The 26,703-nt window shown below is 43.2% G+C and overlaps 1 protein-coding gene across 1 annotated transcript in view; it reads left to right on the forward strand.

The window, feature by feature from the left end:
• The window catches only part of LOC122944682, a 101,416-nt gene that overhangs the window by 8,743 nt on the left and 65,970 nt on the right, over positions 1–26,703 (forward strand). The window contains 11 exon segments of the mRNA XM_044303228.1: positions 2,332–2,402; positions 2,898–2,996; positions 4,924–5,019; positions 12,984–13,033; positions 13,232–13,907; positions 16,091–16,736; positions 16,952–18,505; positions 18,838–19,106; positions 19,836–20,126; positions 23,322–23,520; positions 25,079–25,278. Coding sequence (XP_044159163.1) covers positions 2,332–2,402; positions 2,898–2,996; positions 4,924–5,019; positions 12,984–13,033; positions 13,232–13,907; positions 16,091–16,736; positions 16,952–18,505; positions 18,838–19,106; positions 19,836–20,126; positions 23,322–23,520; positions 25,079–25,278 — 4,151 coding nt within the window.

A 26,703-nucleotide genomic window follows, 5' to 3' on the forward strand; every position in this document is an offset into this window, starting at 1 on the left:
CTGTAATGGCGCCAATTGGTGGAATTTCATAACCTAACCCCTTCCCTCCAGCCCTTTTGTTAAAGACATTTTTGGAAAACATTACATACAGCGCTACAAAACATACAGCGTAAAGGCTCCGTCAGACAGCCGAAGTGTCTGGTGGATCCACAAAACACGGATACCGGCCGTGTGCGTTCCGCAATTTGCAGACCGCACATGGCGGACGAGAATAGGACATGCTCTATCCTTTCCGCTGAGCCGCGGAACGGAACCACGGATGCGGATAGCACACGTTGTGTTGTCCACATCTTTTGCGGCCCCACTGAAATGAATGGGTCCGCAGCGTTCTGCAATTTTGCCGTCTGATTGGGCCCTAATACAGCGCTTCAGCTCCTCTGATGTAGATGTTCTCTTTCTTTATCATCTCCATTCACACCAGACCGCCATGATGATTTCTTTCAGCCATCTCTTCTCTCTGCAGAGTTTTACAAACAGACATCTTAGTTTCCTACTTTTCCATCCTCCTCCCCAACTTTTGAACACCCCATCCTGACACCTCTAATACTGTGCCCACTTTTCTCCCCTATACTATACTGTAGAAACAGTCCCTCTGAAAATACTAGCACCAGACAGATAGTGCCCTGAAAAACAACTGCTCACAGCAAATAGTGTCCCTGAAACTTATTGCTGTAAACATAGTGTCCTCCAAAATTGTGCTAAGCTGACACCATGCCAGGGTGCCTCCCAATGAACAGTCCTCCCAAAAGTCCCACCAATAGCAGTAATTCACTGCCAGAGTGCGCTATGTGGAAACAGTGCACCCATTAGTGATAATGCCCCTCATTTTGCCCCAGAAGTAATAATGACCCCTTATAATGTTTGTCAGTAAAATAATTCCCCCTTGCAATGTATGCCAGTACAAAAAATACTCCCTTATAACATGTGCCAGTCAGTACAAAAAAAACCACCCTTTTAGTGCCCCATGTAGAACAAATGTCCCCATAGTGGCCACCTTAAAATGTGCGCCAGTACAAAAAATGACCCCTTATGTGCCAGTCCAAAAATGCTCCCTTATAACGTGTGTCAGTACAAAAAACTACCCCTTTTTAGTGCCCCCAGTACAATGAATTTCCGGATAGTGGCCCCTTATAATGTGTGCCAGTACAAAAATACTCCTTTTTTTAGCCATAATTTCTCCATAGTGCTTTCTCCAGTTCTAAAATAATGACCCCCACCCCATTGTGGCCCAACACCATTAAATACTTACCTTCTGCTGTCAGCGGTGCAGTGCAAGACACAGACCTCTTCTAGTCTGTGCCCTGAGCTCTATGCAGCCCGGCTCAGGCAGCACGAAAATGACACCGGCCTCTGATAGGCTACAGGAACTAGATTAGAGGAAACGGTGGGCCAGGAAGACATCGCTCCCGTGCCCTGTCGCACCATTGAACTGTATTACTGTCCTGAGTACAGCGATGGAGTTGAATATGTAGAGATGAGCGTTTCCACAATGGAAGCGTACATTGCTCATGGCCCTTCCACTGACCCCCTCTTCCCCCTACCTGGTGCCTCACCTCGCCTCATTGGCGGTGCACCCCTTAGCCCCTGTAAACATAGACAGGTATCCTGGGCATTTCACAAGAATTGGCAAGTATGAGTAAGGGCTCATGCACACGACCGTATGCCCTCCGAGACATACGGTCCAAGAACGGGCCATATGTCCCGGAGCAGCATACATTGTGCGCACAGGAGCGCACAGCATCATTGGTTATTATGATGCTGTGCGCATCGGGCCGCCCGCAGGACTATTGTCCCGCACTCATATGATCTTATGAGTGTGGGACAATAGCCCTGCGGGTGGCCCGATGCGCACAGCATGTGAAAAAAAATCTGACATTATATAGTACATGACAATTTTTTTCTAACAAAGCTAGAACCAGCGCTGTACCTCACATGGGTCCAGAGATCTCCTCATTCATTGTACTGCTAGATTTATTTCAAGCTGTCAGCCTGGGGGGGGGGGGCCTTTCTCAGGAGTGTGTCCTTTCTGCTGCAACTAGTGGTAGTTGAAGGAGGGAACAGAGCAGAACAGAGAAAATAGATCAAAATTAAACAGCAGGTGGCGCTATACAGATGAATTTCAGGGGCTATAATACATTTTTTTATTACATGCAATTACAAAAGTGCTCAGATCCAGGTGCTGGTTTGAAAACTGTAGAATATTTTTGTGGGGCAACCCCTTTAACCCCCTCAGTGCTGTGGTCACTGATGATCATAATAAAAGAGATACGCAAATTAGTTATATATAGTAATAATGATGTCTCTCTATACTCCTTGCATTTGTCCTTTCAGGTGGACAGATCTCCATTGCCTTGGCCCCGTCCCTCCTGGACACCTGTCTGTCACTTCGAGGGAATTTCCTGGTAAAGATGTTTTGTTTTTTGCATTGGGATGGGTCAGGATAAGGCTTCGTTCACATCGCCGTTCAGCCTTTCCGTTCTCCTGCTCTGTTTAGGAGTAGGGGAACGGAAAGGACGGAGAAGGCACATAACTGAGCCAAACTGAGCCCTTAGGACCCCATAGACTATAATGGGGTCCGTTATGTTTCCGCTCAGAAGATGATTTTGAAGCGGAGACAAAAGTCCTGTGCGCACAACTTTTGTCTCCGCTCCAAAATCATCTTCTGAGCGGAAACCTAACGGATCCCATTATAGTCTAAAGGGTCCTAAGGGCTCAGTTATGTGCCTTCTCCGTCCTTTCCGTTCCCCTACTCCTAAACAGAGCAGGAGAACGGAAAGGCTGAACGGAGATGTGAACGAAGCCTAAGTTCTGCATTTTTAACCACAGATTTAACTGAAAGTCATACATTTGGATCATCTTTGTTTAGCTATTACATTTTCATTCGCCTTTTCTTTCAGAAATCGGTCGACTTCCTTGCACTGAACATACATCGTGACTGTGCGAAATCCAAGGAGCAACACAGCTGGATGACGGAGAAGGCTGGAGAGGAAGCAAACGTAATAGGCCTCAGTGACTAACACTGGCTATGTTCCCCCAGCAACCAATCAGAGCTCAGCATTCATTTCCTAAACTTCCCTGAAGACATGGAAGCTGCTCTGTGATTGGTTACTAGGGACAGAGGCCCAGGGAGCTCTGACAGGGACTGCTGTAATGGCAGCTGAAGGCAAAATGTCATCATAGATTTTAATGGCTGCCTGAATGTAGGCTGTACTGGCGCTGTTGTGAGGGAGCCCTCTGCTGGCAGTATTGTATATTGAGAACACTGCTGATATTGTGTACCTGGAACACTTTGCTGGCAATATGTTTTGGAGGTGCACTGCTGGTGTTTGTCAGAAGTACTGCGCCAGCAATGTAGAGGCACTCTACTGATAGTACTGTTTATTGAGGCACTCTACTGATAGTATTGTTTATTGGGGGCACTCTGCTCATGATACTGTTTATTAGGGGCACTGTACTGACAGTATTGTTTATTTAGGCACTTTGCAGGCAGTATTGTTTATTGGGGGCACTCTGCTGACAGTATTGTTTATTGGGGGGCACTCTGCTGACAGTATTGTTTATTGGGGGCACTCTGCTGACAGTATTGTTTATTGGGGGGCACTCTGCTGACAGTATTGTTTATTGGGGGCACTCTGCTGACAGTATTGTTTATTGGGGGCACTCTGCTGACAGTATTGTTTATTGGGGGCACTCTGCTGACAGTATTATTTATTGGAGGGCACTCTGCTGACAGTATTGTTTATTGGGGGGCACTCTGCTGACAGTATTGTTTATTGGGGGCACTCTGCTGACAGTATTGTTTATTGGAGGCACTCTGCTGACAGTATTATTTATTGGAGGGCACTCTGCTGACAGTATTGTTTATTGGGGGGCACTCTGCTGACAGTATTGTTTATTGGGGGCACTCTGCTGACAGTATTGTTTATTGGAGGCACTCTGCTGACAGTATTATTTATTGGAGGGCACTCTGCTGACAGTATTGTTTATTGGGGGGCACTCTGCTGACAGTATTGTTTATTGGGGGCACTCTGCTGACAGTATTGTTTATTGGAGGCACTCTGCTGACAGTATTGTTTATTGGGGGGCACTCTGCTGACAGTATTGTGTATTGGGGGGCACTCTGCTGACAGTATTGTGTATTGGGGGCACTCTGCTGACAGTATTATTTATTGGAGGGCACTCTGCTGACAGTATTGTTTAATGGGGGCACTCTGCTGACAGTATTGTGTATTGGGGGCACTCTGCTGACAGTATTATTTATTGGAGGCACTCTGCTGACAGTATTGTTTATTGGGGGGCACTCTGCTGACAGTATTGTTTATTGGGGGGCACTCTGCTGACAGTATTGTGTATTGGGGGCACTCTGCTGACAGTATTATTTATTGGAGGGCACTCTGCTGACAGTATTGTTTAATGGGGGCACTCTGCTGACAGTATTGTTTATTGAAGGCACTCTGTTGATAGTAATGTTTAATGGAGACACTCTGCTGACAGTATTGTTTATTGGGGGCACTCTGCTGATGATACTGTTTATTGGGGCACTCTGCTCACAGTATTGTTTATTGAAGGCACTCTGTTGATAGTAATGTTTAAGGGGGTACTCTGCTGACAGTATTGTTTATTGGAGGCACTCTGTTGACAGTATTGTTTATTGAGGCACCCTACTGACCGTATAGTATTATTCTAGAGTTATTGTATCTGTTCTACTGAGATCTGATTGACAGCTGAGGCAGGACTCGGAGAAGTGGGGGAGGGCTCCTGCTTTAACCAGTTGCCTTACAGCCAGACGGGGTCTGATCTTTTAAAATTAGTCAAAAAAATTGTGGGATCCCCCAGGGCAAGTATAGATGAGTATTTCTCGCATCCCGGAGAGGGACAAATAACATAAATATCTCGGTTTTATTTCTGGTTATTATTTTGCAGCACAACATAAGGAACATGGAAATTCTCATCTTCAGTTTATCAGTGACTGAATGTGATGTTGTATCAGAGGATGACAAATATGTTCTCACTTTTAAGGTATATTCAGGTAAGATGGCGGCCGCTGGGTGACTGGCTATTGATTATAGTAATAAAGTTCAATAACAATACGGTTTATCTGCTTTTTTAAGAGAGGCCATGTATTGGGAAAATGATGGTTTCAAATTTGAGGAATTAAAGGAAAACCACTTTTTAAATGTGAACAGACCTTATAAGGGCTCATGCACACGGCCGTATTTATTTTGCAGTCCACGAAAAACGGATCCACAAAAAAATACTGAAGACGTCCGTGTGCAATCCTTATTTTGCGGAACGGAACAGCTGGCCCCTGATAGAACAGTCCTATCCTTGTCCGTAATGCGGACAATAACAGAACATGTTCTATTTTTTTGCGGAGCGGACATATGGACATATAGACATAGGGAAACGGAATGCACACAGAGTCACTTCCGTTTTTTTTACGGACTTATTGACATGAATGGTTTCGCATATGGTCTGCAAAAAAAATGGAATGGACACGGAAAGAAAATACGTTTGTGTGCATGAGCCCTTATGATGGAAACACTTTCTTTCATTTGTACTGATTTGATTTGGAGTTACAAAACGTTTTCTTCTCCATTCAGGTCTAAAGCTAACATACAATTCTGCTGCTTTCCTGTTACCAGAGAGCAGTGCATTATGGGGGCATACATGACAGTTATTCAGAGCTATGCAAATAGGTCACATGGCTGTCAGTGGGGTGGAGCCTATCTGTTGTCTGTTTCCAAGGGCAACCAGCAGCATTTTGAAAGTGATATGTATAGAAGAAAAAAGACCCACAATAACCCAAAATCTAAATGAAAATAGTAAACTTTTGGGACAGTTGTTTAGTGTTTTATATAGTTTTGAACTGTGCTTAAATAATGTGTTGCATCTTTACAGAAATCAGCGCTTCTGTTCCCGGGCTCATGGGATATGACATCAGTTATTTCTTACCTATGTCAACTTCTGGGAAAGGAAGGTGAGCCATCATGATGGTAAATGTACTAGAAGGGTCCTCCAGCTCCTCCTTCGCCATCTTCTTGCCCCAGGCCACAACCTTCTCAATCCCACTGTTTCCAGCAGCTTGGCGCATTGGACGTCCATTGATTTCCCAGGGCGTGCAGTAGCCGGATTTGAAGTGGCCTCTAAGCTACGCTGGGTCCCCCGTACAGCGTATAGGTGTCACCACATGTTGCTGCTCTCCGGAGGGGAGAGTCAGGGTCTGCAGTCAACCAGTGTGCTTCTTTACTAGAAGAATTTGGGTGCAAAACAATACATGTGAGGCATAGGGAGGGCTCCTCCTGTCTCCTCTCTGGTAGGAGAAGGTTCTGTGCTGAGGAAAGGCCTGATCTATCTGTCTCTCTCTCAGAAGGCTGGTGATCTAGGGTTTGTGGCAGAGTATCCCCATCTCAGCATCTGGTCACTTGTGCAGTCTCTCCAACTTTACACTGGTCTGTATCTTCAGACCTCTAGGGGCTTTGACTGCTCTCCTTTTTTACAGTTAAAGGGATTGTCCAGGCCTTTTAATATTGATGACTTATCCTCAGATCAGCAGGAGTCCGACACCCGACACCTCCATCGATCAGCTGTATGAGGAGATGGCTCGCGCAATGTGCATGTGCCGTCTCCTTTATCTCTTCCTGCTGCTGCTGTCTATAGCAAAGCAGCAGCGAGCAGAAAGAGAGACGGGAGACGGCACATGCACATTGCGCGAGCCATCCCCTCATACAGCTGATCGCCGGGGGTGCAGGGTGTCGGAGCCCCACCGATCAGATATTGATGACCTATCCTGAGGAAAGGTCATCATTATTGAAAGCCCATACAACCCCTTTAACCTCTTCAGGACACAGCCATTTTTTACCTTCAGGACGCAGCCTAATTTTGCTAATCTGACATGTGTCACTTTATGTGGTAATAACTTTAAAACGCTTTTACTTATCCAGGCCATTCTGAGATTGGTTTCTCGTCACATATTGTACTTCATGACAGTGGCAAAATTGAGTCCAAAATTTTTGTTTAAAAAAAAAATACAAAATTTACCAAAAATGTGGAGAAATTTCAAAATTTTGATTTCTCTACTTTCATAATAGATAGTAATACCTCCAAAAATTGTTATTACTTTACATTCCCCATATGTCTACTTCATGTTTGGATCATTTTGAAAATGACATTTTATTTTTTGGGGACGTTAGGCTACTTTCACATTCGCGTTTGGTGCGGATCCGTCATGGATCTGCACAGACGGATCCGTTCAGATAATACAAATGTCTGCATCTGTTCAGAACGGATTTGTTTGTATTATCCTTAACATAGGCAAGACGGATTTGTCTTGAACACCATTGAAAGTCAATGGAGGACGGATCCGTTTTCTATTGTGCCAGATTGTGTCATAGAAAACAGATCCGTCCCCATTGACTTACATTGTGTGTCAGAACGGATCAGTTTGGCTCAGTTTCGTCAGACGGACACCACAACGCCGCAGGCAGTGTCCTGAGCGGAATGGAGACGGAACAGAGGCAAACTGACGCATTCCGAGCGGATCCTTTTCCATTTAGAATGCATTACGGGAAAACTGATCCGTTTTAGACCGCTTGTGAGAGCCCTGAGCGGATCTCACAAATGGAAAGACAAAACGCCAGTGTGAAAGTAGCCTTAGAAGGCTTAGAAGTTTAGAAGAAAAACGTAACATTTTTAAGAAAATTTCCAAAACCCACTTTTTTCAGGACCAGTTCAGTTATGAAGTCACTTTGTGGGGCTTACATATTAGAAACCACCCATAAATCACCCCATTTTAGAAACTACAACCCCTCAAGGTATTCAAAACTGATTTTACAAACGTTGTCAACCTTTTAGTTGTTCCACAAGAATTAAAGGAATATGTAGATGAAATTTCAGAATTTTACTTTTTTGGCAGATTTTCCATTTTAATCAATTTTTTCCAGTAACAAAGCAAGGGTTAACAGCCAAACAAAGCTCAATATTTATTGCCCTGATTCTGTAGTTTACAGAAACACCCCATATGTGGTCGTAAACTGCTATACAGGCACGCGGCAGGGAGCAGAAGGAAAGGAACGCCATATCATTTTTGGAGGGCAGATTTCACTGGGATAATTTTAAGTTGCCATGTCACATTTGAATACCCCCTGATGCACCCCTAGAGTAGAAACTCCAAAAAAGACCCCATTTTGGAAACTACGGGATAGGATGGCAGTATTGTTGGTACTATTTTAGGGTACATATGATTTTTGGTTGCTCTATATTACACTTTTTGTGAGGCAAGGTAACAAAATATAGCTGTTTTGGTACAGTTTTTATTTTTTGTTATTTACAGTGTTCATCTGACAGGTTAGATCATGTGGTAGTTTTATAAAGCTGTATTATTATAGAGAGGACACGACAATACCAAATATGACAACTTTTTTGGGTTGGTTGTTTCAGTTTTACATAAGAAAGCATTTAAAAAAAAAATGATTTTTTAGTGTCTCCATATTCTGAAAGCCATAGTTTATTTTTTATTTTTGGGCGACTGTGTAGGGGCAAATTTTTTTCGCTATGAGATGACAGATTAGTACTATTTTGGGAGGCATATGCCTTTTTGATCGATTGGTGTTGCACTTTTAGTGATGTAAGATGACCCCAATTTTTTTTTACACGTTTTTTATGTTTTTAATTTATTTACGGTGTTCACCTGAGGGGTTAGGTCATGTGATATTTTTATAGAGCAGGTCATTACGGATGTGCCAATACATAATATGTATACTTTTCTTTATTTATTTAAGTTTTACACAATAATATCATTTTTGAAACAAAAAAAGTCATGTTTTAGCATCTCCATGTATGAGAGTCATAGTTTTTTGGGGTTTTTTGGGGTGATTGTCTCAGGTAGGGTATCATTTTTACAGGATGAGATGATGGTTTGATTGGCACTATTTTGGGGCGCATATGACTTGATTGCTTGCTATTACACTTACACGTGACGTAAGGTGACAAAAAATGTCTTTTTTTACATTAAACACAATAAAAGCATTTTTGAAACAAAAAAAATCATGTTTAGTGTTTACATAGTCTGAGAGCCATAGTTTTTTAAGTTTTGGGGCGATTGTCTTAGATAGGGGCTCATTTTTAGCGGGATGAGGTGACGGTTAGATTGGTACTATTTTAGGGGGCATATGCCTTTTTAATCGCTTGGTGTTGCACTTTTAGTGATGTAAGGTGACCCAAAAAAATGTTTTTTAGCACAGTTTTTATTTTATTTTTTTGACGGTGTTCACCTGAGGGGTTAGGTCATGTGATATTTTTATAGAGCTGGTCGATACGGACGCAGCGATACATAATGTGCCTACTTTTCTTATTTTCTCTATTTAAAAAATTTTTACTTTATTTTGGGAAAAGGACGCTTTTTTTTAACTTGAAACGTTTATATTTTTTTTATATTTGTCCCACATTTTCAGGGTTTGATCCCTGTTTTGATTCAGTACAATACATTATGTATCTCCTGGGCTTCCGTAGCTGGCAGGCTCTGATGCCCCCTCCCTCTGTAAACCCCGCACATGCCGCGGTCAGCGCTGACTGCGGCATGTGAAAGGGTTAATCCGCTGGCATCATCGCATACAGCGATGCCGGCGGATGCAGCAGGGGCCCCGCTATCAGTAACAGCCGGGCCAGTGCTGCAGATCGGGCGCACGTGGGAATGCGGTAAGGCACCACATTCCCTCCACATACATGTACGTGATAATGCGTGAAGGGGTGAATGTTGCAATTTCAGTCTGCCATAGACCTGTATTGAGTCTAAATAAGGCTCCATTTACACGTCCGCAACGTGTTTTGCGGATCCACGGATCTGCAAAACACGGACAGCGGCAATGTGTGTTCCGCATTTTGCGGACCGCACATTGCCGGCACTAATAGAATATGCCTGTTCTTGTCCGCAATTGCGGACAAGAATAGGACATGCTCAATTTTTTTGCGGAACGGAAGTGCGGACCCGGAAATGAATGGGTCCGCAATTCTGTTCCGCAAAATGCGGAACTGAATTGCGGACGTGTGAATGGAGCCTAAAAGTCACTGGGAATGACTAAGGCAGAGTTCACAGCAGCGTTCAGCCTTTCCGTTTTTCTGCTCCTTTATAGGAGAACAGAAAGGACGGATTCGGCACATAACTGATCCAAACGGACCCTGCAGATCCCATAGACTATAAAGGGGTCTGTTAGGCTTCCGCTCAGAGGAAGATTTGTGAAGCCGAGACAAAAATCCTGCAAGCAGAAGAACGGAAAGGCTGAACGCTGATGTGAACTAGTTTTGACCACGAATTTTCGAATAGCGAATTTTTATCGTGAATATCGCCACTTCTAGAATTCGGGAATATTTCAAATATAGTGCTATATATTCATTGTATCGAATATTCTGCATTTTTCTTTCCATCTGAACACATGATTCCTCTCTGCTAATTGCTTGTGGGCCAAAGAGAAGGAAGCAATGTGAAGTTCACAGCAATACTTAGTGCACCAATCGGTAATCTGTAGTCAGACCTGCTAAAATGTGAAGTTGCATGTAGTGTGAAAAAATATTCTAATCACTGCCGATTAGCGCAATTGCGAATATATTGGAGCACTTGACTCTCTCTGCATATAAAGCTATTGTGATGTTCTGCCGTGCCAACCATTTCCTCCAGTCTCAGGAGAAAGTCATGAAACTTCTATCAGCTTGAAAAATTTACCCACGCCTGTATTTTGCGTTACGAATTCGCATTACACAATTTATACATTGCCGATTTTTTGCATTCAATAAAATAATCTCGAATTCTTGAAATTCACGAATATATGACGAATATTCTACAAAATATTTGTGAAATATCGTGAATTCGAATATAGCCCCTGCTGCTCATCACTAATGTGAACTCAGCCTAAGAAGTTTTCAGCCATAAACAACAGTGTACACAGAGCTTAACCGGGGTCACTGTGCCTGTCTGACTGTGTCAATAAGGTAGAGAGTTAAAGGGTAACTGTCATATTTTTATTTTATTTGCTAGTTTATTAGAGCTCGGCATATATACCGGAGTTAGTCTGTCAATGATTGCCAAAAGATCTGTAATTACCTTAAAATAACAGCTTCTATTAATGTCCTCTGTCCCTTTCCACTGCTTCCTTAAAAGACCGTTGCTAGGGCTCATCTGTCTCCGGCTAGGAAGACAGAGGGGCGGTCCTTCACACTGCATGCCTGCATTAGGCTTCAGAGTGAGGAGGCGTGTCTCTCAGTAATTCACTCTGATTGGCTGGCTGGGAGCTTTGGCTACAGCAAGCTTGTATGGGAAGTGAGGGGAAGCAGTTTTGGCCTCAGAGAACTGGCAGAGGAGTCATCTTGAGAAGGTCCTCATATAGTAAATGTTTAAACAGCCGTAACTAAGGGAAAAACTCAAGGGAAACTGTGGTATGTGAAATAACTAAAGATTGCTTTATGCATAATGCTGCTGCACCAGTAACATATGCTAAAATAGATTTTTTGATGGAAACATGACACCCTTGAAAGGGTTTCTGTCACCCCAATTTTCGCTGTTAAACAGGCTGACATTATAGATGTGAAAATGTCACCTGAATTTAACTCTGCCTTTCTTTTATTTAAGTATGCCCCCGTTTTTGTGTAATTTTAACTATAAATATAATGACGGTTTTCTCACTGCGCCTGCGCCGAATACTGAACGGGACGGCACAGGCGCGAGATTTACACGGCAGACGGGGCCAGCAGGAGAACCAACGCTGGCCTGGCCATGTCAATCAAGACAAAAGGGCGTGGAAATGAGGTGGGCGATCGGTACCTCTAGGAGCAGGTGCAACGCTCCTGCTCCTAGAGGCTCATTTGCATATAATAAAAGTTAAAATTACATGAAAACGGGGGCATATTTAAATAAAAGAAATGCAGAGTTAAATTCAGGTGACATTTTCACATCTATAATGTCAGCCTGTTTAATAGCGAAAATTGGGGTGACAGAAACCCTTTAAGGACTATGCATAGTAGCAATAGGGGCAAATGTTTATAAATGTCCATACTCCAAAGTACCCTTGCTCCAGGGCACTTCAGGTGTACATATGTTAAAGCTCCAGTGACTCCATCACTGTCTATCACTTCCAATTGAAACCTCCCTCATTCAGTTTGGGAACCCAACTGATCGCAAGACCTCACTTCTAAACCGGAGCCTCCATTGCTGCTTCCAACATGACTGCTGGATCAGCCTATCCTGGCCGATCACTTTTAGATTCAGATGTGCCTGCTCTGCACACTCAGCTTGCCCCCTAGGTAGCCACTGGTCACCTCTAACCCACCTTCATGACTAACTGGGTCCATTCAAATAGACATCTGTCACACACCACTCAGACTGATGACCAACATGGCTGATAAGCCTATGGTATGGTTGCTTCACACCATAAACCATCAGTAGGGAGGGACCACCATCCCTATTTACAAACCATAACACATGATGTTCAATTAAAATAAAGAGTAGGTGGAAAACAATCTCCTCAGGAAAGACTATTCCGTATTTGGCCCTCATATACCTGCCCTATAAAACCCTATAAAGCCTGGCCACTATCCTTTCATCATGGCCAACCCTTATGGTTCCATGTTTGGAGTGCAGAGTATCTATCTGTATAATTACATTATAAAGCTGCATATAGCACAAAGATATGGGAATCTCTGAGCTACAAGACAAAGTGGCCACTGGCCCTTGTGTTCTATCAACAGTAGGCATCCCAGCTCATAGACCACCACCTGTGCTCATTTCTGACATGTCTCAATGAGTTGAAGGGGTTATCTGGAATATGTGGTATTCCCACCTTAGATGTTTATGCTATATACACAGGATATGCCATTAGTTTCTCAAAACAGGGGGACCCTGATTCCATTCTTCACGCCTAGGAGTCTGCATACAGGAGGAAACCAAATAGAGAGGTAGACAAGCACATGTGTGGATCTCTCTATTCAATCCTAAGGAAGCATTTCTCAGTGGCTTTACTAGGCACTTGTCCTGCTATACTCTTAGGTTGCAGGACAGGGGTCAGGAACCACAGTTCTCCTGATAGGCAGTGGTTCTGAAGATGGGACCTATTTATGCTAAATAAATGCCATAAGATAAGACTCAATAACTATCAAGCTGTAGATGATGTAAGAAGCCAATTTCACAAGGTGGATATATAACTTAGTAACCTGACTACCTGATGTACCTTATTTTATAATATAGATCTGAGAATTTGGTGAACAAGTCTGTATCATCCCGCTCAGCCTTTACCACTGTATGGGAAAGATTTGCCGGCCAGACACCAGCAGAGAGAGACATCTTCTTGCATGAGACCTTCCCCAATGGTTTCCTGATGGGCTCCTCCTCTGCAGCCTTCAAAGTAGAAGGAGGCTGGTCCGAGGGAGATAAAGGACCATCTATATGGGATGTTTTTGGACAACATGGTCAAGCTGATGACAATGCAACCGCCAGTGTAGCCTGCGACAGCTACTACAAGATTGACTATGACGTGTATCTTCTGAAGGGCCTACAGTCCAAGGTCTATCACTTCTCCATCTCCTGGTCCAGAATATTCCCAACAGGACTGAAATCCAAAGTCAACTCAGCAGGCTTGAAATATTACAACAGATTAATTGACCGGTTAATCAAAGAAAATATCAAACCAATGGTAACTTTGTATCACTGGGATCTACCCCAAGATCTGCAGGAGTCCGGGGGCTGGCAGAATGAATCCACCAGCCAGGCTTTCATGGAATATGCAGATTTCTGCTTCAGCAGTTTTGGAGATAGAGTTAAACATTGGATAACGTTCCATGAACCTTGGGTCGTTAGTTACGCGGGTTACGGCACCGGACAACATGCCCCCGGGATCAAAGATCCAGGAAATGCCTCCTTCAAGGTACAAACAGGAAACATAATCATCTAAATATTTCAATTTTTGTAAACAATTCAAAATTCCTTACACAGCTCACCCCTCCACCTATCTGTACAATCACCTCTTCACATGTCACAGAGCATGCCCACAACATTCTCCTATAGAAGTAAACAAGCCATCTCCAGACATCAGTCCATGTCATTGGAGTAAGCGCAAATCTCTGGACTGTGGAGACATAGCAGAGAACACTTGTTTTGTCTAAGAGGCAATCAATGCAGTAAATTAAAATGCCCATTAAGACGCTGATCAATCATAGAAGAGTGCATGCAATAGGGTAAGCTATGTGAGAAAGCATGCTTGTCATCTTCAGGATTTTGGCGGGCACAGCATCTGTAGCTCATTGTGGAGCAGCACAAAATCTTTCCTTAGGCTGAGTTCACATCAGCATTCAGCCTTTCCGTTCTCCTGCTCCGTTATAGGAGCAGGAGAACGGAAAAGACGGATTCGGCACATAACTGAGCCCGACGGAGCCTGCGGACCCCATAGACTATAATGGGGTCCGTTAGGTTTCTGCTCAGAGGAAGATTTTTGAAGCGGAGACAAAAGTCCTGCGTGCACAACTTTTGTCTCCACTTCCAAAATCTTCCTATAAGCGGAAACCTAACGGACCCCATTACAGTCTATGAGGTCCGTAGGCTCCGTCTGGCTCAGTTTTGTGCCTAATCTGTCCTTTCCATTCTCCTGCTCCTATAACGGAGAAGGAGAACGGAAAGGCTGATCGCTGATGTGAACTCAGCCTTACTTGTTCCACATGCTGCTGCTGATGCTACAGGGAGCGTCTGTGCCTCCAGAATCCTGTCAGGCTGACAGAAGCACAATGTGCATGCCCAGATGTTTGTGTCAACGTCACTCATGCCTGAAAAGGAAAGAAGTCTTACACTCCTCCCACACAGGCCTATAAAACTGTGCATCCTCACATACCCTATCCTAGTCTATGCACTCGTCAATCTTGGATTAATGTGAAAATTAACTTACGGAAATCAGTGATATACAGTAGGGGCTGAAATAACTGTATAGTTTTGAAAAGCATCTAGAAATGGGGACATAGCTTAGAGAAGTCTTAAAATGTGGTAAATTGTGCAAAAATAATGGTCTAAATTAAGCCGACTAAGGCTACTTTCACACTTGCGCTTGATCGGATCCGTTCTGAACGGATCCGATCATATTAATGCAGACGGAGGCTCCGTTCAGTACGGATCCGTCTGCATTAATAACTTAGAAAAATTTCTAAGTGCGAGAGTAGCCTGAGCGGATCCGTTCAGACTTTCAATGTAAAGTCAATGGGGGACGGATCCGCTTGAAGATTGAGCCATATGGTGTCATCTTCAAGCGGATCCGTCCCCATTGACTTACATTGTAAGTCTGGACGGATCCGCACGCCTCCGCACGGCCAGGCAGACACCCGAACGCTGCAAGCAGCGTTCAGCTGTCCGCCTGGCCGTGCGGAGGCGAGCGGAGCGGAGGCTGAACGCCACCAGACTGATGCAGTCTGAGCGGATCCGCTCCATTCAGACTGCATCAGGGCTGGACGGAGGCGTTCGGGTCCGCTCGTGAGCTCCTACAAACGGAGCTCACGAGCGGACAGCAGAACGCTAGTGTAAAAGTAGCCTAAGAAGCAAAGCATAGAAGAGAAAAGGTCTAACATGTCTAAGGAGATAAGAATAGCAGGAGCTGGTGTGATAGATTTGGCACATCTGATGCCTGTCTGGCCTAGTTTTAAGCTGTCCACATTTAAAGCTGCTCATACATCTTCAATAGCTCTTCTGTCTCCCCCATACCTCGGTTTGACCAACAGCTATCTCTCCTGATTCCCACATAGACACCGAAACTTGGTGCGGCCAAGTGTGTATGTATTTTTAAAGGGGAGAGAGGAAAAAGCCACTGTCGAAGCAGAAGGATTGGGTGCGACCGATCCTTCTATTACCCAACACCCTGTCGAAGGAGAGCCAGGAGCTTCCCATACACATTAGATCATTGGCTGGCTCTGCCAAAAATGATGAGTTTGGTTGGCAATACGCTAATGTGTATGAGGACCTTAAGACAGTAATATGAACTTATCACATCGATATCCGATGTAAGACCAATAAAATAGGGCAAAGAATGCATAAGTGTTTCGCTAATCGTGTCTCCCACATTGTATCTCACAGGTGTCACACAACATTGTGAAAGCTCACGCTAAGGCCTGGCATGTTTACAATGACAAGTATCGGGCCTCGCAGCAAGGTCAGGTAGGAATCTCTCTGAATTCAGACTGGGCAGAACCAAAAGACCCAAATAATACAGATGATGTGAGCGCTGCAGAGCGATATCTCCAGTTCATGCTTGGGTGGTTCGCTCATCCAATTCTTGTCAATGGGGACTACCCAGAGGTCCTGAAGACGCAAGTCCAACACATTAATACCCAGTGCTCTACTACAGTGGCTGAGTTGCCCACATTTTCTGAGGAAGAGAAAGCCTACATCAATGGCACTGCGGACTTCCTTGGCATCTCCCATTATACGTCCAGAATAGTCAATGCCTCTGAAAGCCCTAGCTGTGTGGCCGATTATAATAACATTGGAGGATTTGCACCCCATGTGGATCCTTCATGGCCAACCACCTCATCTCCATGGCTCTATGTGGTGCCATGGGGTCTCAGGAGGCTTTTGAACTATGTCAAGGAAGAATATGTAAAAGGAGGACTACCCATATATATAACTGGGAATGGTATGCCAACACCCTACACTGGAGAGGTGTTCAATGACACAGCTCGAGTGGAGTACTTGACGGCATATATCAATGAAGCCCTGAAAGGTAAGTCCACATTTGGAAGGTAACTTAGAATAGATCAGTTAGAGATCTGAAATATTTTAGAAGATACTATATTCAATTTACATAATTGTTTGTTTTGTTTTGTTCCACATTTGGAAGGTAACTTAGAATAGATCAGTTAAAGATAATACATTCAATTGACATAATTGTTTGGTTTGTTATTCGTAGTTCTGACACTGTGAAACCTTTCTTTGCAGCTGTTAAGACTGATAATGTGACTGTAAGTGCCTTTGTAGTCCGCTCACTCCTGGATGGCTTTGAAGGACCTCAAGGATACAGTCAAAGATTTGGTTTACATCATGTAGATTTTGAAAATGCTAATCGACAAAGAACCCCCAAAAAATCTGCCTATCTCATTTCCAGTATTTCTGAAAATAATGGCTTCCCAGGGACAAAGTTGGCCAAAAAAGTTAATCAGGCAAAATGGGTACATGCAAAGAAGTTACCAGCTCTACCTGCATCAGAAGTTCCCTCAAAGGCTAAAGTTGTGTGGGATAAGTTCTCAGGACAATCAGCCTTTGAAAGGGATATGTACCATTATTCTACAGTACCAAGTGATTTTAAATGGGGGGTCTCAACCTCCGCATATCAAATTGAAGGGGGATGGAATGAAGATGGAAGAGGACCAAGTATATGGGACACATTTTCACAACTCCCAGGCAATATTTACGAAAATGGCAATGGCAACATAGCCTGTGATAGTTACCACCAGTTGGATGCAGACTTGTACATGCTGAGAAGTTTAGGAGTGAATAGTTACCGTTTCTCCATCTCATGGTCTCGAATCTTCCCAAGTGGACAGGGCACAGCCAATAGTAAGGGTGTGGAGTATTATAACAAGCTTATTGATGGCCTATTGGCAAACAACATCACACCAATGGTGACCCTTTACCATTTCGATCTTCCTCAGGCTCTCCAAGACATAGGTGGTTGGGAGAGTGATGTAGTCCTTGAGGCTTTTCACAGCTATGCAGATTATTGTTTTAGAACATTTGGAGATAGGGTCAAGGTTTGGATGACTTTTAACCAACCCCACACAATTGTTGCCACTGGTTATGGTATTGGTCTTTTTCCACCTGGTTTGAAAGATGATCCTGGACATGCACCTTACAGAGTAGCTCACAATCTAATCAAAGTCCATGCTAGAGTCTACCATACTTATGATGAGAAATATAGAAATAGTCAAGGAGGTGTTATTTCTGTGAGTCTCAACACTAATTGGGTGGAACCCAAAGACCACACAGAACCGAGGGACATAGAAGCTGCCGATCGCTATTTGCAGTTCACCTTGGGATGGTTTGCACACCCCATCTTCAAAAATGGCGACTACCCAGAGGTGATGAAATGGCAGGTGGCCAATAAGAGTGAGCTACAGGGCCTCCAGTCTTCCAGACTTCCAACTTTTACAGATGAAGAGAAGGCCTACATCCAAGGAACAGCCGATGTTTTCACCATAAACATCTACACCACAAACATAGTTCAGCATAACACAAAAATACTATTTCCTCCATCTTTTGAAAGTGATATTGACATCGCAGAGGAGATTGATAATAACTGGCCAGGGACAGCTCTTGTTAATTTCAGGGCAGTACCCTGGGGCCTAAGGAGGCTGCTTAACTGGGTGAAAGAAGAGTATGGAGATGTCCCTATATACATCACTGAGAATGGAGTTGCAATGGAAAGGGACCCCGATTTTGATGACACTGCTCGAATTTTCTATCATAAGACATATATTGATGAAGTTATAAAAGGTTAGTGATATCATCTTGGTGCTAAATGAACACATTTGGTAACACTTAAACATGTTATAATCTATAGATCAATGTGTAAAATACTAATGTTTCCTCCAAAAACAGTGCCACACCTGTTCATGGGTTGTATGTGGTGTTGTAGACCATCCCCACTGAAATGAATGAAGTTGAGCTACAATACACCACTCAACCTGTGGACAGGTGGAACAAATTAGGCAGGTTTTTCAAACCCCTTTAATCTTGAGTGGATTTTGGGAGACCTTTTTAATTATACATTGTCTACCAGTAGAGGATGTAACCACAATAATGATTAATTTTTTAATCCCCTAAAGCTTACAGCTTGGACAAAGTGAATCTGAAAGGTTACTCTATCTACTCACTTATGGACTCCTTTGAGTGGACTACTGGATATATAAAGCGGTTTGGTCTTCACCATGTGGATTTCAATAATCCTACCCGTCCAAGGACTGCAAAACGCACGGCTATTTACTACGCTGAAGTTATCAGGAACAATGGCATCCCCATGCACAAAGAAGAGGAATTTCTGTATGGAGAATTCCGGGATGACTTTGCTTGGGGTGTAGCTTCCTCAGCTTTTCAGGTACAGTATGTCTTGGAGCTCTAGGAGACGTATTCACTTTGTGCTGAAAGTTTATATGAGACTTTTTGGTTGCCAACCCCACTGTAAGCTGCATATAGCTAAAAATTTAAAATTGCCACATACAAAGGCCGGTGGAAGAGCATAGAAGCAATGATCTGGGGAACGTATGGGGGGATTGAAATTACCTTTTAATCCCCCCATACGTTCCCCAAGTCAATGCTTCTATGCTCTTCCACCGGCATTTGTTTCCTAGGACACAGTAAGGACATGATGTACTGGACACATGACGAAAGCAGACAATCACTGACCTCAACAATGATTTACCGTCCATACTGACGCCACCACTTTGGTCTTTGATGCTGCCACCATTGGATGATAAATCTGGTGCAGGGACAGACACCTTTCTCTAATTTTATACCAATTGCTGGTTGGCTTACTTTGAAACAGAGATTTAAACTAAAATTGTGGCACAATTTTTGCACTAAATATCACTACATATGCCTTTCCTTCGTCCAGTAAGCCCCCTTGTCGGACAAGACACAGATAATTTCTCTAAACCTAGATGCAGCAAATTGAGCACCATTTTTCTCCAATTTATGACAGAATCTAGATGAACTCACATTAGTAAACGTGGGCCAATATATTTGTCATTTCAAAAGAACTTTGCACAAGAAAATTACCGTACATAAAATTAACATCCCAAAACTTTCTTCTCTTCTTTCCTTCTAGATTGAAGGGGCCTGGAGGGCCGATGGTAAAGGGTTAAGCATCTGGGATCAGTTTTCTCATACACCAAATAAAATTGAAGATGATAGTAATGGAGACGTGGCATGCAACACCTACTACCGGATTGACGAGGACATAGAGCTTCTCAAGGGTCTTAATGTCTCCCATTACCGATTCTCCATCTCCTGGCCTAGAGTTCTTCCCGATGGGACTAGGAACCACATCAATGAAGCCGGTCTGAGTTACTACTCTCGGCTGATAGACGGTTTGCTGGCTGCTGGTATTACACCACAGGTAACAAAAGATCATACTGCAATGATGAGCATGGGAGGTAAAATACCACATGTGTCCCTGCTCTTGGATTCAGAGGGGTTATCTGTCTTTATATTTATGTATAAAGCCTAAAGGGGTTGTTTCACTTCAGCACAATAACATTTATCATGTAGAGAAAGTTCTTACAAGGCACTTACTAATTTATTGTGATTGTCCTTATTGCCTCCTTTGCTGGCTGGATTCATTTTTTCATCACATTATATCCAGGGGTTACGACCACCCTGCAATCCAGCAGCTGTGGTCGTGTTTGCGCACTGTAGGAGAAAGCGACGGCCTCTCTGGTGGCCGGTACTTTGGTAGCACGCATCACATGCCTAGCAGCTCCTGTCCTGGCCACCTGGTATCTGCGCTGCAGCCAGGGACGGATTGGCAATGCACCTTACTAGGGGAACTCCCGGTGCGCTGATTGCCTTTTACTAGGCAGGGGGCCGGCAGAGCCCGATCTTCAGCAGCCCCTTCCAATACATATCGCTGGCGGGTGGTCCTCCTGCTCTCAGTTATTATCATACACTGTGCATGATAATGACAGCAGAGGCTAGCATTGTGTGTTACCACCTGTAGTACTCATTACAGATGCTGGCCTGCTGTGCCCAGTGTGCTGTCATTATTGTACAATGTGTATAGTAATGACTGCACTGACCTGTGATGTGTGAGAGCCTCAGCCATAACAAAATCACCTTCCCCTCCTGCCCACACCGTGCGCTGACAGAGCTGCAGCCGGGACCAGTAAGGCTACTTTCACATTAGCGTTTTCAAGCGTTTTATAGGATCTCAATGGCGGAAGAAAACGTCAGTTTTGTTCCCATTCATTGTCAAAGGGGACAAAACTGAACGAAACGGAATGCATTTTGGTTCCGTATGGTTACATCCCCATCGCGGACAGAAAAACGCTGTAAGCAGCATTTTTCTGTCCGCGATGTAGTGCGGAGCAAGACAGATCCGTCCTGACACACAATCTAAATCAATGGGGACGGATCCGTTTTCTCTGGTGTTCATAACGGATCCGTCATGGCTATAGAAGAGATAACACAACCGGATCCGTTCATGATGGATGCATGCTGTTGTATTATTGTAACAGAAGCGTTTTTGCAGATCCATGACGGATCCGCAAAAAACGCTAATGTGAAAGTAGGCTAAGGGTGGGTTCACAATAGCATTAGGGAGCCCGTTATGGCTTCCCGTTATAACAGGATTATAACGGAATATAACGGAATCCATAAGATGGAAGGACGGATCCGTTTTGCTGCCCATAGACTTGCATTATGACGGAGGTGTCATGTGATGCGTGCCAGCCAATGACAGCCCTCCCCTCCCGACTCGGTTTTCTGCTCTCCAAACATCTAGTCCTGCAGTGTGTGAAAGGACATATACATGTATGTTTGTTCCGCCAATGAAAATTAATGTGGGTTTCAAAAGGACAGTATCTGGATCCATAAACATTAGAAAAAAAAAAAAATGTAAAAAATACAAACACTAAATATGTTAAATATAAAAATACAAAGTCAAGTAACATCTAAGGGCTCATGCACACAAACGTATTTTTGTTCCGTGTCCCGTTTTTTTTTGCGCCCTGAATGTGGAACCATTCACTTCAATGGGGCCACAAAAAACGGAAATGACTCCACGTGCATCCTATGTCCATATGTCCACATGGCTGTTCCGCCAAAAAATAGAACATGTCCCATTTTTGCACTACAGACAAGGATAGGACTTTTCAATTAGGGGGCCAGATGATCCGTTCCGCACGCGGCCGGTATCCATGTTTTGCGGTTCCGTCGGCAAGCTCTAAGGCTGAGTTGACATCACCTATCTATTCTTCTGATGCAGTGCTTTTTTTTTCTAAAATAACGGATCTCAGGAGGAAACGGCTCAAACGGATATTTTCCAGTTTTTTTTATGGCTCAGAAGAACGGATTTTGGCTCCACCTACAACATGGGGCCACTTTGAATTCCCAATCTGCCCTTGGCTGCAGCGGTCAATGTAATCCCTGGATATGAGCAATAGAAAACTGAATCAAGCCAGTAATAACTTTGTCTACATGATAAATGCCATTTGCTGAAGTGAGACAACCCCTTTAATGCCTTTTTACACAGGCAATTATCGGGAACGATCCATTCATGCCTGTTCGTCAGAGGAGGTGAGAGCTGCATTTACATGCAGCAATCGCCTCTGCCGTATGATGACAAGGGATTGTTGTTTCTGGGCAGCCGATTCCTAATCACACAGCATGATCTTCTGCCTAGAAACAATGGGGGTCATTTACAAAGACCAACTTTTTTCACCTGTCTTTGATTTCCCCCCTGCTTTTCTGGAGGATTTGGCTAATTTATGAGAAAGCACCTTTGGCAGTTTTTATGCCCGTTTTTAGCCCTAAATTATGTAGAAGCCAAAGTCCTGGCCCCTGCCACTCCTTCACCACTCCCAAGCAGTAAAGATGGCGTAAAAACAGCTGTGCGCCACAATATTGTCGAACAAGCATTTAAAGAGTCACAAAAAGGGGTTGAAACATTTTATTACCCCAAAAAATGTTCGTAAATGACCCCCAATGTTTTAGGTGACCACGCCAGCGATGATTCCACTTGATGAAAGAGCGTGTACTTGTTCATCAGGTGATCGGCGACACCGTCACACAGAGCAATTATCAGGAACAGTCCTTCCCAATCATTGCCCCGATCACTGGCCCATGTGAAGAGGTCTTTATAGGCATGTTGCAGGAAGCGCTGGAAATCCTGCTATGTGTGAATGAGCTTCCCCAGCCACAAAAATGACACTTTAAATTAGTTGTGGATTTTCAGTGCAAATCCACTGTGCTTTGCAACAGGGGATATCCACAGAAAATCTTTGAGGGGGTTGGGGCTTGACAACACCACTGAGTGCACAATTTTTGTAACTCTCCCAAAAAAAAACAAAAAAACTTTTCACATCATTCAGTAGTGACACGTCAGAAGTTTTAAAGCCTCAGGGTCCGAGTGCTGAGAATCCCAACAATTGCTAAGATGAAGAGGTAAAAGCACTCAGCTGAACAGTGCACCCCTTCAATTCTGGACTCATCCACCATCTATAAACCTGCACACAGCCCGCTCCTCCCCAGCTCAGGAGAAATCCACCGTACAGTATGTAGGTTTGTACTTACCGTCATGCTTTCATCTGTGCAGGTCACGATTTATCATTGGGATCTTCCTCAAGCTTTGCAAAACGACGGGGGTTGGGAGAATGAGACAATCGTAGACCGGTTCAAGGACTACGCTGAAGTTCTTTTCCAGAGACTGGGTGACAGAGTGAAGTTCTGGATCACTCTGAATGAGCCGTACATCATTGCCCACCTGGGCTATGGAGAAGGAGCCTTTGCACCAGGTAATTGTTGTAAGTTATAGTCATTAAAAAAGGTCCTTTAAAAACTGGTGCAGCAATGAGGGCTGACCCAATAGGCCTTTCACAGACCCTTACTGCCCTTAGGAGGTACCTATAAGGTTTACGGACCAAGTACGGTCACTGCAATACCACCAATTCAATCCTATTGTGTGTAGTGAAGTCCAATGTGCAACAATATACCATAGCCTGGCAGACATAGCTAAAAGGGGTGGGGTAGTAAGGTGTTTTTAAAATATTAACATGAGTTATTTTAATTTTTGGCAAAGAAAAGATGCAGAAGTATTCCGTCTTTCACACTGCAGTTCACAATATAGCAATGCATTTTCTCTTTTCTGCAGCTCACATTTTAACTTTGCTGTGTAGACTAGGTCAGAGCCAGCAGAGTCATCTCATTATCATTAGACGGTGGTTATTTAATGACAGGTGACAGCTCTGTTGTACTCTTAGGCCCCTTGCAGACGAGCGAGTTGTCTGCGCGGGTGCAATGCGTGATGCAAATGCATGGCGCCGTCACGGAATCCGGACCCATTCATTTCAATGGGTCTGTGTACATGAGCGTTGATTTTTAACGCATCACTTGTGCGTTGCGTGAAAATCGCAGCATGTTCTATATTCAGCGTTTTTCACGCAACACTGGCCCCATAGAAGTGAATTGGGCTGCATGAAAAACGCATTGCATCCTCAAGCAAGTGCGGATGCGATGTGTTTTTCACTGATGGTTGCTAAGAGATGTTGTTTATAAACCTTCCGTTTTTTTATCATGCGCGTGAAAAAACGCATCAATGCGCATTTCACCTGAGCAATAAAAACTGAACAACTGAATGTGATCCCAGACAAAACTGAATGAACTTGCTTGCGAAATCGTGCATTTTTACTGAACGCATCCGCAACGCATCCAGACCTAATCCGCTTACGCTCGTCTGCAAGGGGCCTTAGGCTAGTATCACACTAGCAGATCAGTCAGATGATTGTCGGGAGGGAAGCGCTCCTTCCCAGCAATTGCCTGCTCGTCAACAGAGGAGACCTCTGCTATTACATGTAGCGATATCCTCCACAGTATGGCGAGAAGTGATCACTAATGCCATCGCTTGTCCCGGAATCATTGTTGGTTGGCAGCAGATCCTGATTAGACAGCAACAAAAAAAGCAATCATTTTTAAGCATGATGAACGAGTGCGGGTACCGTAATCAGCAGCAGATCATTGTGGGTAATCTCTTCCTGTCAGTATAGACAATACAGGAAGTAAGTACGGGCCTCCAATATGACCACCCCTAGGAAAGTCATTTTTCATAAAATATACAGATAAAATATGAGTGAACTCATTCTATAGGCTTAAAGCTACTGGATGAAACTAAAATTAGAAAAGATGAGACATCCCCTTTAAAGGGGAATTTTACCTGCATTTACATTTACCTCGCCACCTTGATATGTCCATGGGTACCAATTCCTAGTGCCCTGAGGGGCTTTTATTTCCCAACCTGAAAATCTCTGTATTTGTGGTGCACTGTAATTCAGTTTTTTTTTTTTACTCTCTTCTTAGGAATCTATTCACCAGGGATTGGCGTATACCTGGCAGGACATAACCTGATAAAAGCCCATGCAGAAGCATGGCACCTGTACAATGATAAGTACAGAGCCTCTCAGGGGGGTCTCATCTCCATCACCCTCAACTGTGATTGGACTGAACCAATTAATCCTTACAAACAAGTGGACACAGAAGCAGCATGGCGGTACCTGATGGTATGTCTGCTTAGAAGTTTAAAGATGTTATTGTATCAGGGAGGAAGCTTAAAAATCTTATAAATATTTGATATAATAATCTACAATGTAAAATTTTAGAGTTCTATTCTTGTACATAGGAGCAGTATTATAGTAGTTATATTCTTGTACATAGGAGGCAGTATTATAGTAGTTATATTCCTGTACATAGGGGCAGTATTATAGTAGTTATATTCTTGTACATAGGAGCAGTATTATAGTAGTTATATTCTTGTACATAGGAGCAGTATTATAGCAGTTATAGTCCTGTACATAGGAGGCAGTATTATAGTAGTTATATTCTTGTACATAGGAGGCAGTATTATAGTAGTTATATTCTTGTACATAGGAGCAGTATTATAGCAGTTATAGTCCTGTACATAGGAGGCAGTATTATAGTAGTTATATTATTGTACATAGGAGGCAGTATTATAGTAGTTATATTCTTGAACATAGGAGCAGTATTATAGTAGTGATATCCTTGTACACAGAAGCAGCATTATAGTAGTTATATTCTTGTACATAGGAGCAGTATTATAGTAGTTATATTCTTGTACATAGGAGCAGTATTATAGTAGTTATATTATTGTATATAGGAGGCAGTATTATAGTAGTTATATTCTTGAACATAGGAGCAGTATTATAGTAGTGAAATCCTTGTACATAGGAGCAGTATTATAGTAGTTATATTCCTGTACATAGGAGGCAGTATTATAGTAGTTATATTCTTTTACATAGGAGCAGTATTATAGTAGTGATATCCTTGTACACAGAAGCAGTATTATAGTAGTTATATTCTTGTACGAAGGAGGCAGTATTATAGTAGTTATATTCTTTTACATAGGAGCAGTATTATAGTAGTGATATCCTTGTACACAGAAGCAGTATTATAGTAGTTATATTCTTGTACATAGGGAGCAGTATTATAGTAGTTATATTCTTGTACATAGGAGGCAGTATTATAGTAGTTATATTCTTGTACATAGGGGCAGTATTATAGTAGTTATATTCTTGTACATAGGAGCAGTACCATAGTAGTTATATTCTTGTACATAGGAGGCAGTATTATAGTAGTTATATTCTTTTACATAGGAGCAGTATTATAGTAGTTATATTCGTGTACATAGGAGCAGTATTATAGTAGTTATATTCTTGTACATAGGAGCAGTATTATAGTAGTTATATTCTTGTACATAGGAGCAGTATTATAGTTGTTATATTCTTGTACATAGGAGCAGTATTATAGTAGTTATTTTCTTGTACATAGGAACAGTATTATGGTAGTTATTTTCCTGTACACAGGAGCAGTGGAGCCGTGTTATAGTAGTTTTATTTGTGTACATATTGTAGGAGCAGTATTATAAGGGCTCATTCAGACGGCCGTACGCTGTCCGCAAATATGCGGAT

This window comes from Bufo gargarizans, chromosome 8, assembly GCF_014858855.1.
Source record: "Bufo gargarizans isolate SCDJY-AF-19 chromosome 8, ASM1485885v1, whole genome shotgun sequence".
Taxonomy (NCBI): Eukaryota; Metazoa; Chordata; class Amphibia; order Anura; family Bufonidae; genus Bufo; species Bufo gargarizans.